General features: G+C 31.5%; 1 protein-coding gene and 1 pseudogene across 5 annotated transcripts; one reads left to right on the top strand and one right to left on the bottom strand.

Moving 5' to 3' along the window:
* Window positions 1-250: 250 nt before the first annotated feature.
* Window positions 251-4,156, bottom strand: LOC111280167 (uncharacterized; annotated as a pseudogene). The gene is made up of 5 exons (XR_016329130.1): window positions 3,723-4,156; window positions 2,402-2,703; window positions 1,738-1,896; window positions 1,280-1,575; window positions 251-857 (listed from the first exon to the last, which is right to left on the bottom strand). The product of XR_016329130.1 is annotated as an uncharacterized LOC111280167 (transcript).
* A 3,616-nt stretch (window positions 4,157-7,772) lies between these two features.
* Window positions 7,773-11,649, top strand: LOC111280109 (metal-nicotianamine transporter YSL3-like). 4 transcript variants are annotated; one of them, XM_022867283.2, is made up of 9 exons: window positions 7,773-8,084; window positions 8,198-8,301; window positions 8,430-8,810; window positions 8,940-9,112; window positions 9,308-9,405; window positions 9,504-9,638; window positions 9,730-9,919; window positions 10,018-10,132; window positions 10,497-11,649. In XM_022867283.2, exons 3-9 carry the CDS (start codon window positions 8,444-8,446, stop codon window positions 11,423-11,425), a joined length of 2,007 nt encoding a protein of 668 aa, XP_022723018.1. In that variant the 5' UTR covers window positions 7,773-8,084; window positions 8,198-8,301; window positions 8,430-8,443; the 3' UTR covers window positions 11,426-11,649. The 4 variants fall into 4 exon arrangements, with proteins under 4 accessions (XP_022723018.1, XP_089602430.1, XP_089602429.1 ...); XM_089746304.1 differs by having other exon boundaries at window positions 8,415-8,810; XM_089746303.1 differs by having other exon boundaries at window positions 7,773-8,301.
* The last annotated feature ends 8,629 nt before the right edge of the window (window positions 11,650-20,278 follow it).

The raw sequence follows: 20,278 nt of genomic DNA, 5'->3' as shown, positions 1-20,278 counted from the left end.
TTTATATATAAAAATACCGAGATCATCTTAGTGTAATCCTATTTTGCCCTGATATTTCATTATGTATGCTTAAGATTGATTTATGACTTCTTAATTACTTATTTAGATATCAAACTATTCTTGATTAACCTAGATGAAAACATCCATTCAAATACCTCACGATCTATTGCTTCTATTGCTTCATTAAAAGATCGCATAGCCCGTGACACCTATCTTGTTACAAAGATCTTTCAGATCAAGCAACAAAAAGTAGAATCGGAAAACCAAACCGGTCAAACTGTATTACACCCCATAACATCCCAATTCAACTGAATCAACAGGGTTTCTAAAATATATTACAACTGAAAGATTTCACTCGCTAACTTTCGCAAGCTCCATTGGAATTGCAGCAGCTAAAATCATGGGGTAATAAATTGGAGCCCAGGGACCAAAAAGGCAAATGGAAAGTTATTTTAATTGAATAACTTTAGTGACTACAACAATTCTTAATATTTCAAAGCTGCCATCGTAAGCTTTAAATAAGATGTCACCTCAAATGTTAATATGTAGCTTTACCAGAAAAGAGAATCTAAGTTTCTGGGCATGGTACTGAACACCAGATTGCCTGGCGGGATCTGAGCATAGAGATGAGAAATTCAGGCGTCATGAGAATCTGATTGAAGGTTAACAATTTGAGAAACTACAAGCTTGGAGAGTTCATTAATTGCAGCTTGAATCTGAAAATCATCTGATTCCCCCAGCCTTGACTATCCAGGTAACTGTGAACTTAACCTGCTATATTCATTTGCAGCAACCCCAGTCTTCTTAGATGTAGCAAGAACTTTCTCCAGATCAGTCTGTGATAATGCCCTTGGAGCCTGAAAAACACAAAATAGAACATAGACAAAAACTTAATAAGATAAATAATCAATGATATGTAGCTAAAAATATGAAGGCTATAGGTAAGTTACCAATGTTCATCAATTCTACATGCAAACAGAACTTTTGCTCATAGGTTTGTGTTCGAGAAAACAAAAAAATCTTCCCAGAATCTCATCCTCTACCTCATTCCATCTATAATCAAGTACTTGTGACACAAAAAAAAAAAGTTAGATTCAGTCCCTCATCACATAACAGAAACAGCCAAACAGGAGCTACCTCAATTAAAATATATTTCTGAACAGAAAATTCATAGGTTTAAGATGGCTAGTGAGATCATTCAGAGATATAAGCTGAACCTCAGCAAAACCTGAGAAAGACAGCACATGGACACAGAAAAGAAATATACAAATATACTTACTCCAGATGGTTTTCCTTTCTTCTCCTCATCTAGTAAGTCCCTAATAGGAAAGTATCCTGCTTTCTTGCAGAGGTCAAGAAGATCTGAACCTGTGTACCTTTCACACAAACTGGCTATGTAGTCAAAGTCGATGCTTTCTTCAACCTTCTCACCCTTCAAAATCACCTTCAGTATCCCAGCCCTCTCCCTGTGGTCAGGTATTCCAATCTCAAAAGCCTGGGGAAGATGCCTGAGTATGACTTCATCCAGTTCTGATGAATGATTTGTTGCAACAAGAATCATAACTCGTGCATTCTCTGGACAACAATATAAAATCATAAATTTTAAATTATTATAGATTTAAAAATAATACCTAGAACAGTCTTCAGTGAGCCCTTCATCACAAAATAAATGAAAGACAGTACTTTGTGGGAGATTGATAACAGTACATAACAGCTTTTAGGAGCAAATATACTCACGATCAGTGGTAAATCCATCCCATAAAGCCATGAACTCAGTCTTCATGTTTGCCATTGCTTCATGATCTGTATTACGACGCTGCTCCAAAAAACTGTCAACCTCATCAATAAATATAATAGCAGGCTGGAGTTTATAGGCCAAACTAAATACAGCAGCCACTGCAAAAGTAGAAGAGGAAATAAACAATTCAATCTGAGACGCATAAAAGAAAAAAGATTTACATGAGGCCTTACATCCATTATAAAAGGCATATGAAAAGGATGTTTAATTGATAAGAAAGGCTAGCTTACTACTACTTACATATGCAATGAAAATTTCCATCTTTTGTTTGTCTTTTCTTGTCTGTGTGTGAACATTGGAGTGACAGGACACATTAGATGACAACCATTTTTGGGGCTTCAGCCAAAAGACATGGTATGAAGCCATCTCAGTATGACCTTAGGATGGTTGAATTAGTTAGCCTTCTCTTAAAAGAATTCTTTTACCTATCTAGAGTATCTTCTCATATCTCCACTAGAGTTAAACTCAATATAGCAAATAAAAACCAGAAAAACAGATTACGGTCCAATTTTAATCATGTATAACGATATGAATTAAGGTATAGTAACAAAATACAAAAAGCCCTAGAACAAATAGGGATAGAGTAAACATTACAATACTTACCAAGTTTCTGTGCAGCACTAAACCACTTACTCATGAGATTTGATATCCTCACATTGATGCAAACAGCTCCAGACTCCTTTGCAATGGCTTTAGAAAGCATGGTCTTTCCAGTACCTGGGGGCCCATATAACAAAACCCCTTTTTGAGGACCAAGAAGCTTTCCATGTGACAACAGCTCTGGTCTCCTTAATGGAAGAATCACTAGTTCATACAGAGCCTGCTTGATGGCTTCCAATCCTCCAATAGACTCAAATTCCACATCAATGTGATCAGGATTTATCACATCACAGGCTATTACATCCCGTTAAATGAAAAAAGGTATAGGCATGTGGCAACCATAGAAGTTGACAGTTAGGACCCCTTGCTTCTATTCTAACACTATATCTCAAAGCAAATATTCCAACAATCTATATTTTGGATTACTGAATATACCATGCATGAATTTGAAAGTATATTTAGTAGGCACGCATTCTGAGATATGATAGTTTTAGATATAAAGCAGGAAATTGATGAACATAATAGAAAACAAGAAATGAACCTCTAGCAAATTACAGACATCAAACAGAAATATGCTAATGCCTGCAACAAAGGCTAAAAAAACACATGCTTATATGCTAGCATTCCAGTTTCTACAGAGCTTATCGGCAACTGGCTGGTTATTGATTCCCCACTAGTATTAATGAATTCTTTATTATTTGAAACCTTGATGGTATTTGTAAAGATTGGGAAGGATATCTTGCTTTATTTAGTTCGATAGTGTATTCCAGGCTAGTTCTAGGAGTTATTTTATGTCTTACGTTGTTTAGTTGGGCAACTGCAGTTGTATGGTCGTTATTTTTGCTACTTGCTTTTTGCTTTTAAAATTTTAGCATTCATGATTCATGAATAAGAAAACACAATATTTTACATTTATATGGAACAAATATGCCTTAAACTTACCGTCTGCTGATGATTCTTAGTCAAGTAGGATTTCGCTTTAGCAACTTTTAAAAGCAAATAAATAGCAACAATCAAAAGCAAACTACCCTAATATCCCTTTAGCAAGCTTTAATGAATTCAATGTTCAAAATCCAGACAAAGGACAGCGATTTCTATTCACAAAAACAAAATTTTGCAATTTTGAACTACAAATTCCAGCCTTGAATTCCATTCCAACTAATCAAAACCCTAAAAAAAACCTAAAGAATCAATAACATACTGACAAATTAATCAGCTTACAAAAAAGTAACACTTTGACCCAGAAAAGCTTCCACTTTTAAAAGGAAAAAAATATTATCATAAAACCATAAATTTTTTTTTTCAATTCCAAAATAAGATTACCTCATAGGGATTGGTGTGAATTAGAGGACAACCCAAGCGCTTGGCTATTTCCATCTTGTGCTCCAGTGCTTTTTTAGAAGCTTCTCGGTTCGGGTCGAGGTGTCGGAGCCCCGTGAAGAGGACCAAGCAACTAAGGGCGGCGCTGGCAGCGTACAAAATCAGTTCTTGCAGGAACTTTGTCTCCGACGAAGATGAACCCATCTTCGCATATATTAATTTATTTTAGTATTATCATAAAAAAGCTTACTACTAATAGTGTTTAGAGAATAATTAAGGTTTCAAAAGAAAAGAAAATAAATGCTTTTGCGTCAAAGAAAGTGGTTGAGATTTGGGAATGAAGGAAATGAAAGAGGCTTTGGTTTGGTATTCTCGCTTTTCTGAGGTCCTTCGAGAATAAGGAAGCAGAAGAAAAGTAATTTGTTTTCTTGGTGATCTGAGGTTTTCTGGTAAATTGATTAAATTTCTTTTTATTTTTTTATTTTTGTTAGGCTTGTATGTAGCCCATTGGTGGGATGGGCCACAGCTCTAAATGGAAAAAATTTGATTGACACCACTTCCAGCCCTTAGTCCAAGCCCAAGTAAACCAATTAAATAAAAAAAAAAAGAGCTGATTTTTTAACTCAAAGATAATTGGTTAGTTTATTCAAATTCTTTTAAGATGTGATATTTTTTTAATTTAAATTTTAATAATTATAATTTAATTTTTTTTATTATGCTACAACCTTATTGTATAAAAAAAATTTTATAAAATTTTTCAATACCAAAAAAGCTATGGATAAAAAATAACGTTATCTAATATATATATATATATATATATTATATAACAATATACACAAACAAATTTGTCATATAAGCGTATATGTGAACAACTCTCTTAAATGATACATAGGATAGTTTTTTAAAAAAATAAGATAATTTTTTTTACTTACAAATTAGATAATTTTAAATTTATTCAAATATCATAATTATTCAAATTATAATTAAAAATCAAATCAATTTAGAGATATATATTCTAAAATAAAATATATGAAATATGAAATATATTTTTTAATAAATAATTTTAGTTGTTTATCAAATAACCTTATTTAAAAAATTATTTAATTATCAACATATTTTAAATATGTTTAAAAATTATAAGGATTAAGTTTATCTAAATCTTTCAATAATCTTTTTTATTTTAATTTAAAAATTTATCTTTTTAAAAAATTTACATAAGATATTAAAAATTCAAGTAATTTTATGTAAGATTTTGAAAATTCAAAAATTTTTTATCTTAAATCTTTAAATAATAAGATTATTAATATGATTATATCTATTTGAACTCTAATTATTAAATTTATATTTTAAATAAATACAAAAAATTTAATATTATTTTGATCACTTATTATATTCATTTTAAATTTTAAAAAATTAATTTAAAAATTATTTATTTAATCTTAATTATCACTAAAGAATTATTCTATAAATTTAAGACTGCAAATGTAATGTATTATATATATATTTTTTATTTTTTTTCAATAACTTTTTTCTAAGATATATTCTATTACTATTGCAATTTATTTTTTTTTTATAAATTTTTTAAAGATATATTTTATTGTTGTTACAGTTTCATTCTTATGAAAAATAATATTTTTTTTATTTATTTTTCATTTTTTCATATATTTTCTAACATTTTTCTTATTTTGTATAATAATTTAGTCAAAATTACTAAAGTGAAAAATGTGTTAATACTTCTTTTATTAGTTAATTTATCATTCAAGAATATTTATTTTTATTTTTTTAAAAAGCATAATTTATTTTTATTTGATATAATTTTATAAGTGTATAAATATTATTGTAAACAAAAATATCAAAAGGAAAGACATAATTTTTTTTGCTGTTTTCATAAAGTTTATTTTTTAATAATAAGTTAATAAATATAAACTTTTATATATATTATGAATTTTAAATATTTGAATATAATTTTAAAAAGGAATTAATTTGTGTGTATATATATTTTCATATTAAATAAATAAAATTATTTCGTGCATCGCACGGATTATAATCTAGTTATTTTATATTTCTTTTGTTTCTTTTTTTATTAATTTTTTAGCTGTTTCAAAATTATGTTTTTTTTTTTAACATTTAAAACTCTTATTTTTTATTTTTTAAAATTATTTTTATAACTTTTTGACATTAAAAATAATGAAACTTTAATTTTATAAAAAAATTAATTTTAATATTAAATACATTAAAGTCAAAGATTTTTTTTTTTTAATTTCATGAAAGTCAATACATCCCAAATATTTTAATACGAAAAATGTATATAAATGGTAAATTTTTTTTCATACAAAACTAAAATAGAATAATTTATTTATTTAAATTATTATATAACTCTTTTATTTATACAATTATACTTAACATGACACGTTTTAAATTTTTTAATTTTGTATTTAAAATTAAGAAATCTCAGCAATGATGCATAAGACGATTTTTCACCAAAAGAGATGAAAAATATCTAATTTACAAAATCTTGTAGTCATGGTACATTTATTTGTTGATAAATATAATTTTTTCAATTAAATAATAAAAAAGATAAAAGAAGCATTTTCCAAGTTTTTAAAAATAATTTTCATAGTTTTTTTTAATCCATCAACGTCACTACTCGCAAACTAGATCGGACGTGGCTACTTGCTAACCTCTTTTTGTGGTATATTCTCAACTTTCAAAGATGATGACAGAAACAACTTCAACTATCATAGAATTCGTTGCTTCTCCAAATTGGCTTCATCTTCATTTGGTTATCGATAGTTTCAATCATTTCTATTTATATTATTTTTATTTTATATTAAATACAAAAATTATAAAATTATTATATTATAATTCTTGTTAATATAACGAAATATATTTTTTAATTATTTTCAATTTTATATAAATTTTATTAAAATTTTAAATTATATGATTTTTATTTTTTATATTATATTCAAAATTATTAAAATAATAATTGTTACTCAAAATTAAGTTTTTTTTTTCCATAATATAATATAAAAGAGAATGACTAATATACTGCAAAAATTGCAAAGAATTTGGTACCTCATATAGAAAACCCTTTTGATTAAAGTTTATTAAAAGTGAAAAGGAGGAAAGAAAAGGCCAAAAATAGGTTGAGGTGGCGATTGGGTCAATGGATTAATGATAGATTCTCCATATCCAGCGTCTCTAAGAAAGACACGTTTCCAAACTAACAATCAGTGCACCTCTAAAACATTATTTCTGTCTGCACGCATTACACGCTAGGAAAATCAATTTATTCTTCCTTATAATTACATCATTATTTTTACTATGTTACTATTTGTTTTTCTAGACATTTATTGCTCACTGTTAAATAAAGGACAACAATGGGGGGTTACAGCCTAGAATTATTCGATGGCAAGCCCACTTATCGAAAGAGCGCGTTAGAAGCACGCTCCACAATAACGTTGGAAACACATTTCACTTGTCAGAGACAGTGACATCTAAGGCCAGGCTTTGATCTGAAGCCAATGGATCAACGACACCCATTCCAGCGGCCCCACTATCTCAACTCTCAATCTGGATTTCCTATCTTCGAGTGGCTTTCTTTTTCCGATTGTTTGAGCCTTTCTTTTTTTTGGCTTTTGTTGAATGCGCCATCATGTTAAAGCAACACGCCTTTTCCCTGTTAAGGATTTTCTATCTTCGAGCGGCTTCTTTTTCCGATTGTTTGACCCTTTTTTTTTTCTTGGCTTTTGTGGAATGCGCCATCATGTCAAAGCCACACGCCTTTTCTCAGTAAGGGCCGCTTTCAATCCGAAGGAGTGGAACTAGTTCCAATGAATCTCTTTAAAAAACTTGCATTTCAATCTCTCTCTGTGGGACTGATCGTAAAGAATCTAAATTTATGGCCAAACACTTGTTGAAATGTACTGGGGGTCAATGGTTGGATGGTTGATGAATGTATTATGTACTGCAAGTCTTCAAAAGCATGCTTTGTACTACTTTGCAGTACATGCAGATGCTCTTAAAAGTCGTAAATACTAGATTTTTTTTTTTTGCGGTTGGTAAGCTGTGGTTGCTTTGCTAAAAGACTAAGCAATTTTGTACCAAATTGCAGAGTCTTGAATTGCAGATTTTGGGATACCCTTTTTGGGGATTTGGGGGTAATCTTGGTTCAGATGCTGAATTTAAGGCCCTGGTGATATTGCATTCAATTGAATTTAAGTACCACTTTGGCTTTTTCTGGGGTTTGTGGTTTGCTTGTGGTCCTTGTGGGGTGTTTATTACTGTTTGCTCGGTCCATTGAACTGAAACTCAGATACTTGCGATATCTTCTTCCTTGTATTTGGAGAGTGCTGCGAGTCATAAGGTGAGTATTTTATTGCTTCTGTGGCATGTTCTTAGATCACCCAAAGGAAAAAAAAGCAAAGCAAATCTCAGTTTGACGTTGTTTAATGAATTCTGGTTAATTCGATGGAGAAGAATTAGAAGAAACAAATTGGAGCCCGTGCAAGTTTTTCCAACGTCTGGTCTTTGCTGAACTCTAGCAAAACCAGAATCAGAAGAAGAAAAAGCTGATCACTGAGGTAAGACCTTTCGTGGCTGCATAAGTTGTCCATGACTCCATGTAGTTTCATTGTAGTATATGTTTTCTCTTTGAACTGGACCTGCAAATGAGATTTTTGTGATAATTAATTAGACTGGCTGGAACCAGATTATACCAATCCAATGGCAAACATGAACATGGAAGAGATGAAGGAGATTGAAAAAGTTGACTTAGAAGATTTAGAAGAGATGAATAATGAGACAGAGGAGTTGAAGAGAATTGCATCGTGGATGAAACAGATAACCATTCGAGGACTCATTGCTAGCCTTCTTATTGGTATCATATACAGTGTGATAGTCATGAAACTCAACCTCACAACAGGGCTAGTTCCCAACCTCAATGTCTCGGCTGCTCTTCTTGCCTTTGTATTTGTTAGGTCGTGGACTAAGCTGCTTCAAAAGGCAGGATTTGTTTCAACTCCATTTACTCGACAAGAGAATACTATAATTCAGACCTGTGCGGTTGCTTGTTATAGTATTGCTGTTGGTGGTTTGTGTTCTCTTATCAAGTTAATTTCTTGTTTGCAGTCAATTTTTTCTTCCTTTTTGGTAAATTTTGTTGATTAATTGGATAACCATTTCACCTGTTTTTGTTTTCTCCATCAATTATTAAATGCAGGTGGTTTTGGGTCTTATCTGTTGGGTTTAAACAGGAAAACATATGAGCAAGCAGGTGTTGATTCAGAAGGCAACAATCCTGGGAGCATTAAGGAACCTGGGATTGGTTGGATGATGGGTTTTCTCTTTGTGAGCTGCTTTGTGGGGCTTTTGGCATTGGTTCCTCTGAGAAAGGTATGTCTGTTTCTTCTATTTTCCTTTCTTGCTATTCAGTGTTTCCAAAGGTAAATTGATGATAGATTTATTTGCAGTAATTTCGTTGAATCTTAGTTTGTGATCCGCGTCTTAATGCTTTAAGATCATGATATATATCAACGATTTCCGTTTTAAAACTTGCAATAATGTGGTCATGTGAATTTTTTTTGTCAGATCATGATAATTGACTACAAATTAGCTTACCCAAGTGGAACTGCTACAGCTGTCCTGATAAATGGGTTTCATACTCCCAAAAGAGACAAAATAGCTAAGTATGAATCTACTATTCTGAATCCATTTCTTTTCAAATTATACACCAAACATGTTGTGAATGTGGCATAACTCAAGCATGTAATGATTCATCTTACAGGAAGCAAGTTCACGGGTTTCTGAAATTCTTTTCACTTAGTTTCCTCTGGGCGTTCTTCCAGTGGTTCTATGCAGGCGGAGATAAATGTGGATTTTCTCAGTTTCCTACGTTTGGCTTGAAAGCATGGAAAAACTCGTGGGTGCTCTAGATTTTCTCTTCTTTATGTTGTCATCTGCCCACTTATATATCTTACCATAATCATTACTAAGAAAAGTTCAATTTGCAGATTTTACTTTGATTTCAGTATGACTTACATAGGAGCAGGAATGATCTGTTCCCATCTAGTAAACTTATCTTTGCTCCTTGGAGCAGTGCTTTCTTGGGGAGTAATGTGGCCACTAATAGGTGGGCTCAAAGGAGATTGGTTCCCTGCAACTTTACCAGAAAACAGCATGAAGAGTCTAAATGGTTACAAGGTCTGCAGAGACATTTTATTTGGCAGAGCCTCTTCCATAATAATATTTTGGCACCAATATTCATACTCATTTCTAACTATTTTCCATTTATAATGCAGGTTTTTATTTCTATTGCTCTAATCCTTGGGGATGGGCTCTACAATTTTCTGAAGATACTGTTTTTCACTGCAAGAAGCATTCATACCAGAGTGAGAAATAGCAATCTTAAAACATGTAAGTCAGTAACTCCATAAAATGTATTTTTATTTTTTCGCTCCTGTCCATCTTAGCGCTACCATAATTTTCTACTCACTAGTTATAGCTTCCAATTGCCATTTTCTACGGAGCTAGGACTGATTTCATATTACAAGGGTACTTAAGCAATTCAATATTCTGTTTTCATGGTGAGGTGGTGGACTGCCCCTTTTCATCATGATTTGTCATGCTGCAATGGCATTCATTTGATTTTGGAAGTTCTAAACCAAATATGATTCACCTTGGTCTCATAGATCCTTTGCTTACTTTACTCACTCTCTTTTTCTATATTGCTGTCCTTAGAGAATACTAACTTTACTAACTTCCTTTGCTTGCAATGCAGTTTCTGATAACCAGAAGCAGCATCAGGATGATCTTCAACGAAATAACCTATTCCTACGAGAGAGCATTCCTATTTGGGTAGCATGTGCAGGGTACACCATTTTTTCTATTATTTCCATCATTGTGATCCCTCTGATGTTCCCTGAGCTGAAATGGTATTATGTAGTTGTTGCTTACATTCTTGCACCCTCTCTAAGCTTTTGTAATGCATATGGTGCTGGTCTGACTGACATGAACATGGCCTATAATTATGGAAAAGTAGCGCTCTTTGTGCTTGCTGCCTTGTCTGGAAAGGAAAATGGTGTGGTTGCAGGACTTGTGGGCTGTGGTCTTATTAAGTCCATTGTTTCTATCTCTTCTGATTTGATGCATGATTTCAAGACTGGTCATCTAACTCTCACTTCTCCAAGATCCATGCTTCTCAGCCAGGCAATTGGAACAGCAATTGGCTGTGTTGTAGCTCCTCTTACGTTCTTTCTCTTCTATAAAGCTTTTGACGTGGGGAACCCTGATAGTGAATACAAAGCCCCATATGCCCTTATTTATCGAAATATGGCAATTTTAGGTGTTCAAGGCTTCTCTGCCCTCCCTCACCATTGTTTGCAGCTGTGCTATGGGTTTTTCTCCTTCGCCATAGCAGCCAACTTATTGAGAGATTTTACTCCAAAGAATATTGGGAAATGGGTTCCCCTTCCAATGGCTATGGCTGTGCCTTTCCTTGTTGGTGCTTATTTTGCAATTGATATGTGTGTGGGGAGTCTGGTTGTGTTTGCATGGCAGAAACTAAACGGCAAGAAGGCAGGTTTGATGGTTCCTGCTGTTGCTTCTGGCTTGATATGTGGAGATGGGTTGTGGCTTCTTCCTTCTTCAATCCTTGCTTTGTTTAAGGTTCGACCTCCAATCTGCATGAACTTCTTGGCATCAACATAGACTATGTTATGGTGACAGAGAGAAAGAGGGAGAATGCAGAGGCTTTGTTAGTTACATTTAACAAAAACTAATTTTGAAGTTGCAGACACACAACGGGTTACGAACCAGTATAGTGTTTCATACACAATCTGTGTCTTCGAGTAAAACGCAACATATATGTTAGTTCTGATGTATATCAGTATATGAAAAAGTTTTAATAAAATTCAGTTTAGTTAAGAAACAAAGATCAATTCCATAATTGATTCCCAACTTAAGCATCCTCTCTGATTACTTTTACAGTCATTGACACAATTCAATTGTCTTGCTGGACACAGTCTTCTTAAAGCTTTACTGGTCTTGTTCATGTTTCGAAGTATGTGGACATCTTTTTGCTCATATACACTTACACCTTGTAAGAGCTGCATAAGTATGTGAGCAAATTGTATATTCCGCATTGCCAACAGCTTCGTGACATGGTAGAATACTGGATGAAGCCGTGAATATATATATATATATATATATATATATATATATATATATTAGCAAAGGAAACAATGCTGCAAGCCTACTGGCAGGGGAAATGAACTTTCGGACTCTGCTGAGAATCAACAGAAAGCTTATATCTTGTCATGAACTTTAACATTCAACAAAAAGATGACAGTTTTGCGTGCCATTCGGAAGCCTTTTTCCTTTCTGTTTCTTAGGGAAAGATTAGAACTTGTAATAACAAATATTTTCCTCTCTGATGGGATCATAATTATGAGAGAATATATTTTAATCTAGCCAACAACAAAAAAAAAAAAAAGAGTTTAACTTCAGCTACAAAAAACTTAGTAGTGGCACTTGATTGGAATTCAACTAAAATTTATTTTCTAATTTGAACCCAATGTAGAAAAATCATCAAACTTGACTATATATATAAAAACTCAACTCGCTCAACCATTGAAGCTATTCAAACTTGAATTTGATATGACAGTGACAGGATTAAAATGAATGCCCACGTTGGAGTGGTTGGAGCCGTTGATGAGACATATCTCCCCTGGTCATCTTGCATGCTTGGATTAATACGTGCCCATTTACATGATAAAAATTAGTTGTGATTGGTACAATTACAAAGATGTGAATGGATCAAATATTCTCAGTTGTTCCCTAAGCCTAACACCCAATGCTATTCCTTGTTTTAAGGGATATTTTTCATCGGAAACTCTTACATTATCTTTACTAATAAGATTTTTCCTACAAGATTATCAAGTTACATTTCTTATAATAATAATAATATGTAATGCATGCGATTTATTCAGTTTACTCGTATGTAAAATATTTATATTTGGTTTACTAGGCATATAAAATTTTTAGTAACTTTTTATTTTACTAAATTATCATCTAAGACAAAAGGAATAAAATTTGAACATGAATGAAATTATTTTCTTGTTAAAACATACATGCACAACTCTTTATCTCATCAAATGTTACCAAAATAATATATTTTTTAGCATAATAAGATAAAAATGCATAATTTTAATATAAAACATACAAAAATGTAATTAAAAAAAAACTAAGTATCCATAATAGTAACAGGCCGATTACATCTAACAAAAAGTTATTACAAAGATAAGATGGCCAAAAAATTTATTTTCTGAAACTAAAATAGGGATAAAAGTTAATTATATTCCCAGCTGAATGTAACGAAATATAAAAGAGAGGTACATTTGTGATTCTCAAATTTGATATTATATATAAATAGTGTTGTATTTTCATATTTTAAAAATATTTCGAACTGAGCAAAATAATCTCTTAAATAAAAGATAGGCTTGAACAATAATAAAAGATACTATGAACCAAACAACCCTAAGAAATCCAACATTTGGGACAAGTTCCAAGTATAAAAGACTCTTGCAAGGTAAGAAAGGACAAGACAGGACTATGGCTTTATCCTGGAACATGACTTCAAAAACATGTCATTCTTGTATCAGATAAGGCCCTTTTATTGCACAAGCCTTCGAAGCTTTAGCTCTTTCTAATCTCGAAAATTTAAAAGGAAGCTTTGACTCTTTTGTTGCATATTTGACATTGTCGTAAAGATTTTAAGATTATCAAATATAAAAAATTTTAAAATTAAAAAAAAAAGAGAATTATCATCAATTTTTTTTATAGTGTAATTGATCACCCGAAAGATTATCTTTTTAATAAAACTATAAAATGAATTTAAAGCTTATCAAAAAAATAAATTTTAGTCTACGAAAATAGATTTTGAGTTCAGATATCGGTTATAAATAGAAATAGATTAGCATCCTCATAACACTCATAAATTGATACCAATTAATTATACATTATTTTCGGTATTGAATGAAATATTTTTAATTTGAAATTTAATCTAATTTTCTTCATTTAAAAAAATATTTTTGGTAAAATCCTTTATTTAGAAATATTGAGAAAATCTTTAAGTTAAAAAATTATCTTAAAATTCTTCAACATCTAAGTAAAATTTAAAATAACTCTTTTTACTTGAAATTTAATATAATATCCCTTAAAATAAAAATAACACTCATTGCAAGATATGACTATTAGTAACTTTCCAACATCTAGATAGAATACCAAAAATTACTCCCTTTGAATGTTATTTTTGTTTTATTTTATAATATCACAATTTTAAAAGCAAGTAAATAAAAAAATATTTTGTGTGAAAAAGTAAATGATGGTATTATCAAATAACAAGTAAAAATTAAAGACAAAGAAATACAAACAAATTCAAACAATAACAAATAAATGCATGTGAGCCAATATGTGGTGCGTATGATAATGCAATGCAAATTTGAAATTAATTCCTTAAATATAATGAGACCACATTGACTCCTTAACATCTAGGCAAAGCTTAGGTACGACTATTCATATTTAAGATCTCATATTTTTTAGTATACTTTTATTATTAATTAGTTATTAATCCCATGGTTAAAGCGAATTAAGGACTGGCATAAAAACTAAATGAAATAAAGTTTCTTAAATACCCCATCGTCTAGGTGGCATTTGAGAACAAATTATTTCAAGTGAAATTTTCATACGTGTCCTTGAAATTTTGGGATGGTCTTAGTTAGAGCTTAGGTCGATGTTTTAAAGGTTAGGGTTTCAGATTTTGAAGATTCGGATTTTAGGTTTTGGTTTGAGTTTTAAAGGTTTTAGGGCTTGAATTTTAGGGTTTGGAAAGTTTAGGGTTTAGGGATTAGGTTTTTGATTTTAGAGTTTGGAGGGTTTAAGATTTTGATTTTAGGGGTTTGAGGTTTTAGGGTTTCGATTTTAAGGTTTGGGGTTTCAATTTTAGGGTTTCGATTTTAGGGATTTAAGGTTTTAAGGTTTCGATTTTAAGGTTTGAGGTTTGGGGTTTTGATTTAAGATTTGAGGTTTGGAGTTTCGATTTTAGGATTTGGAGTTTTAAGGTTTTGATTTTAGGGTTTTAAGGTTTTAGGGTTTTGATTTTAAGATTTGAGGTTTGGAGTTTCGATTTTAGGATTTGGAGTTTTAAGGTTTCGATTTTAGGATTTGAGGCTTTATAATTTAGTGCTTTGATTTTAAGGTTTAAATTTTGGGATTTAAGGTTTGGATTTTAGGGTTTTAGTGTTTAGGGTTTTGGATTTACGGTTTTAAATTTATGGTTTCAATTTTAGGGTTTTGAGATTTAGGGTTTTAACTTTTTAATTAAAGAAAACTTGAACATCTCTAAAAATCTCCAAACATCTAGGTGGACTTTCGGAGCAAGTTTGATTTTTATGATTTTAAAAAATTAATTTTTCATATATTTTCTTTTTTATGAAAATTTATTATTATTTTATTATTTATTATCTTTTTATAGTTTTTAATTTTAAAATTTTTTATAATAATTTCCCAACATTTAAACGAAATTATTTTTAGAAATATGTTTTTATTTCCTCCAACATCTAGGCAGAAAAAATAATAAAAAAATATTATTCTATTATTATTATTATTTAGAATATTATTTTTTTTAGCATTTTTAATTTTTTTCATTTATTATCCTACTTGTTTTCATTTTATTATTATTAAAAATAATCAAATATTTATTCTAACAAATTTATAATTTTATCATGTATAAATATTAATAATAAAGCTCAAAATGACAAAAATAATAACATATAAAAAATTTAAAAATTCAAAAAAAAAAACATGAACTTGACTGGTCAATGCTGGTCTGATCGGCTCAGCGGTTCGACAGTTTAGACGGTTCGATCAACGGTTTGGTTGAACTGGTTCAAAGTTGGCTGAAGGATGGGACGACGAGTTGGACGTACGGATCTCGTGTCGGATCCGGGTTGACACGCGGATCTCCTTGCCCAAATGACATCGTTTTGCTTATTTGCTTCATATATAAAAGGCTTTTTTTTTCTTAGCGCATTTCTCCCCTTCTTCAGAGAAAAAAATTTTAGAGCCTCTGGGAAAGCTCTAGAGCTTACTAGCGTTCGATTGTCGGCGAGTATGCCGTCGTTTTAGCCACCGTCGATGGTTACCGCTGGTGGTCAAAAAACACCAAAAAAATCTTAAAAGATTCATTTCAACGTCTTCTTTCTGGATCTGGCCTTCTTTTCACCAGAAACAGTCCCGATCGTCATAGATCGAGGCTTAAAGTTTTTCGTCTTCCTAATTTTTTTTTTATAAAATCGAAACTGATGATGATTTTTTTTTTACAAGTAGCTTGGCACTGGGTTTCTCCCTACGGGGAGTACTATTTATTTTTTTGTAGATTTTTATTTTTCCTCTTTTTTTGTGTTATGGCTAGGTGTTTTTGTGGGTTCTGTAAATGGAAGGATGAAGGGATTGGTTCATGGGTTTTGAGGGTGCTGTGGTGGTGTCGGACGCTGAGTCTTGAGGTTCTGGATGTTGGAAACTTGGTTTGAGTGTAGCTGCTGGCAAGATTTTTTTTTTTTGGCATCTGAAGATGTGTCCGAGAGTAGGGTGTTTGAGGGTCTAGCTTTCTGGGTTATCTGGTCTGGGAGAGCAGGGTGTCTGTGTGGGATTTCTAGTGTGTTCGAGAGGTCTGTCCAAGGGGAGAGCCCTCTAAAATGGGAGGAAGCTAAGGCTTTAAGGATTGGGGATTTGGGTGGAGCAGGTGGTGGCTATAGGTTTGGTTAGGGCAGGGTGTAGGGTGGTTGGGTGTTTGGTTAGGGCAGGCTTTAGGGTGGCTGGTGAGGGGATTGGATAGGCTGTAAAGGGTGGCTAGCCTGGTGGCTGCAGGGGTGGCCGTGCCAAGCATTAGCCCTCTACTTGCCTTTTTTTTGTATATTTTTTATTTTTTAATAAATTATTATTAATATCTAAATAACAGAAGAAAATAAATAAATAAATAAATAATAAAAAAGATACAACAACAGTGAGTTCAGGCCTAAAGAAGAAATTGGGCCTTGACCCATGAACTTGGTAAAACCCGAACATTTAAACCAAGACCCGGACAAAATTTGTGTCTACAGTTGTCTCTCTTTGCACATTACTAAGAATAAAGAATAGAGCAAAGACAAAAATAACAATTTTATCCGAAAGAAAATCGAAGATTTGTTTTTTCAAAAGTTTTTTTCCTTGTTTTTTTTTATTGGACCTCAAGTCAAGTGATAAAGATAACAACCGGGATGACACTATGAGTCAAAAAATAAAGAACAATCAAGACAGCACCACATGTCGAGAAACAAAGAATCGACTGGGACAACACAGCAAGTCGAATAGTAAAAAAATTGATCGGGACAATACTGCAAGTCGAAAAGTAAAGAATCAATCAAGATAACATCGTAAATTTAATAGTAAAGAAAATGATCGGGACAACATCGCAAGTCAAAATTATGAAATCGACTGGGACAACATTGCAAGTCAAGAAGTAAAAAAAATTATTAGGATAACACAGTAAGTCGAAATTATGGAATCAACTAGGACAACACTGCAAGTCAAAATTATGGAATCGATCGGGACAACACCACAAATCAAAATTAAAAATCAACCGAGACAACATCATAAGTCAAAATTAAAGAATTGATGGGGATAACACCACGAATCGAAATTATGTCCAGAGGTCTTAGAAATCATACTTGGAGATTTTAAAGATTATATCTGAAAGTCTTAGAAATCATGTGCGAAGGTCTTACAGAATCGACTAGGACAACATCGTAAGTCAAAATTATGGAATCGATCGGGATAACACCACGAATCAAAATTATGCCCGGAGGTCTTAAAGATTATGTCCGGAGGTCTTAGAAATCATGCCTAAAGGTCTTACAAATCTTAAAATTTTTGAATGCTCCTTTAATTAGAGGCCATAAAACTTTAAAACATTGAAAATTGAAAATAGCTTTCCTTCAATCAGAGTTGATAAATGCAATCATGATACAAATGTCTATCCTCATCAAATGATGCTAATAGAAATGTCGATGTGAATACAAATATCAATGCAAATGCAAGAATGCAAATGCTTGATGCAAATACATTTGACAATGACAATGTTCTTTTTATGTAAATGTAAATACCTTTTTTTTGGGATGCAAATGTCATGAAGCAAATGTAAATTTTTCTTATGGTGTGAATGCAAATATCTTATACAAGTGCAAATACAAGTGATGCAAATGTGAATGTCTTTCTTGTAATGCAGATGGAAGTAATGCAAATGCAAATATCCCTTTTATGATGCACAAGCAAGTGATGCAACTATGAATGTCTCTTTTTATTTTTTTTATTTGTACGTTAAACATTTTTCTCATGGTGCAAGCAAAGCAACACTCTTTTTGCCCTTTTTTTAAAAAAAAATCTATGTTTAAATTTTCAATGTTTCATTTTTACAAAAAAAAAAAATGATCTCAATATTATGTACAAAATACTCAAATAATCTCTAAAATTTTTAAAAAGTGATAAAAAAAATTACCCCATATAAAGTATCTTCGCAATCAAATGAAAAAATTTAAAACTCAAGACTTCTGAATCTTTTGAAAATTGATGACTACTATTTGGAAGGCTTATGGGTAAGGTAATTGACAATTCAATTCTTTTCACTGGTGGACATATTTCATGGAAAGCTTGATGACGGTTACAAGGATTTCTCTTGGGCTCACAGAAAAAATAATTTTTTAAAACACTTTTCTTTTATTGAAAACGTGATACTTCAATGTGTGTCAAAACTAGCCATCACCTTCCAAATAAGATATGAGAAGAGGACAAGGTTGGTTTTTTTCTCTATTTTTTTAGAATGTAAGGTTTTTAATGGGCATTAATTTTTCAAAAGGTTTTGGATTGAGAATTTTTTATTTTGGATAGAACCTTGAAACTCTAAAACTCTTTTAGGACCAGATAAACTATGCTTAAATTTCATTGATGACTAGCTAAACTGGGCTTAAAACCTCATTTGGGGCCAGATAAACTGGGCGTAAAACTTCATTAATGGTCAGATAAACTAGGCTTAAAATTTTTTTGAAGGCAAACTAAACTAGGCTTAAAATTTTTTTAAAAGCAAACTAAACTAGGCTTAAAATTTCTTTAATGGCTAAATAAACTAGGTTTAAATTTCATTGAGGGCCAATTAAACTAGGCTTAAATCTTATGTAGATTTGAATTTTTCTTAAGAACTGACAATTTCAATTAGAAATGGAAAAAAATGAAAAATATCTCTCAATGGATTGGTTGATTTAGCACCCAAAGATTTCTACTAATTCAAAAAGATTTCACCACTTAAAAATGATAAAATGGGTATACATTTTTTAGCTAATCCGAGCTTATATGCCAGCTAATCTGGGCTTATTGTGCCAATTGAACTGAGCTTATATGCCATTTGATCTGGGCTTATGTGCCAGCTATACTGGGTTTAAAACTTTATTGGTGCTAGATAATCCAGGCTTACATGCTAGCTAAACTGAGCTTAAATCTTTATTGATGCCAAATTTTCTAGGCTTAAGACTTCATTGATGCCAGCTAAACTAGGCTTAAATTTTTTAAAATTTGGATATCCCTATCAAAAATGAAAGAGGTGGGAATTTTCTTTCCAAATGGATGTAACGGTTTTATAGATAGAGAGTTTTGTTTATTTAAAAGGTTTCAACACTTGAAAGGAGTGAAAGAGGCATATAATTTTTCATGCAAGCTCACAGATGAAACATAAGCTTTTCTAAAACATGAATTCCTTATAAATCAAACATATTCAATATTTTTCTTAATCTCCAAATGTGACATTTTGATATATGTTAAGATCAACTGTAAGGGCTTGAGATTTTAAAAGGTTTTTAGGAATGAACAATAGTTGAGATTTTCAAAATCAACCCATCTCAGACTTCTGTGGCTTTGATATTTTAGATCTTTAAAAAAGGTTTGGCTTTATCTGTGTTCAGCCTCCACCATATTTAGCATAAGGAGTGGCCTTTCAGAGTTTGCTCTAGATTGTCTTTTCGAAGGTTTTCACCTTAAAGTTGCTTTTATTTTTATTTATTTTTCTTTTTTTTGTTTTATTTTTACACACCATACACTTAAAAAAATTCAAACCTAATTTGAAAGAGAAAAATAATTTTTTTCGAAAGGATTTAACAGTTCAAACAGGAAATTAGGTGAAAAAAAAGAACTTAAAAGATTCATGTTCATTTTTTCAAGAGAATTCTTTAAGTTTAAGCATTTATACTTGATCCAATATGGACTTTTCAAATGTTGTAACGTAGGTTAAGGTTCATAGTTGCCAAAGAAAATGATAAAAAGGCCCAAAACAAGTATTTAAGGGTATTTGAAACTAATGATCATTTTTTATTTGAATGATACACTCTAAGGTATATTCCCTTTTATGCTTTCCACCCATTCATTTTTTTTCCTTTGTTTTATTTTTTTGTTCCTTTCATTTTTTTTCTTTTGCATTCTTTC

This window comes from Durio zibethinus, chromosome 17 (assembly GCF_047325235.1).
Source record: "Durio zibethinus cultivar Kanyao isolate XHJ-2024 chromosome 17, ASM4732523v1, whole genome shotgun sequence".
Lineage (NCBI taxonomy): Eukaryota > Viridiplantae > Streptophyta > Magnoliopsida > Malvales > Malvaceae > Durio > Durio zibethinus.
Note: the sequence above shows the minus strand (reverse complement) of the source record. Positions and strands in the feature narration are given on the sequence as shown.

Coding starts and splice junctions, on each gene's coding strand:
- LOC111280109 (XM_022867283.2), top strand. CDS start 8,444: ATGGCAAACATGAACATGGAAGAGATGAAGGAGATTGAAAAAGTTGAC. Junction 8,811..8,939: donor TTATAGTATTGCTGTTGGTG/GTTTGTGTTCTC, acceptor TATTAAATGCAG/GTGGTTTTGGGTCTTATCTG. Junction 9,113..9,307: donor CATTGGTTCCTCTGAGAAAG/GTATGTCTGTTT, acceptor TTTTTTTGTCAG/ATCATGATAATTGACTACAA.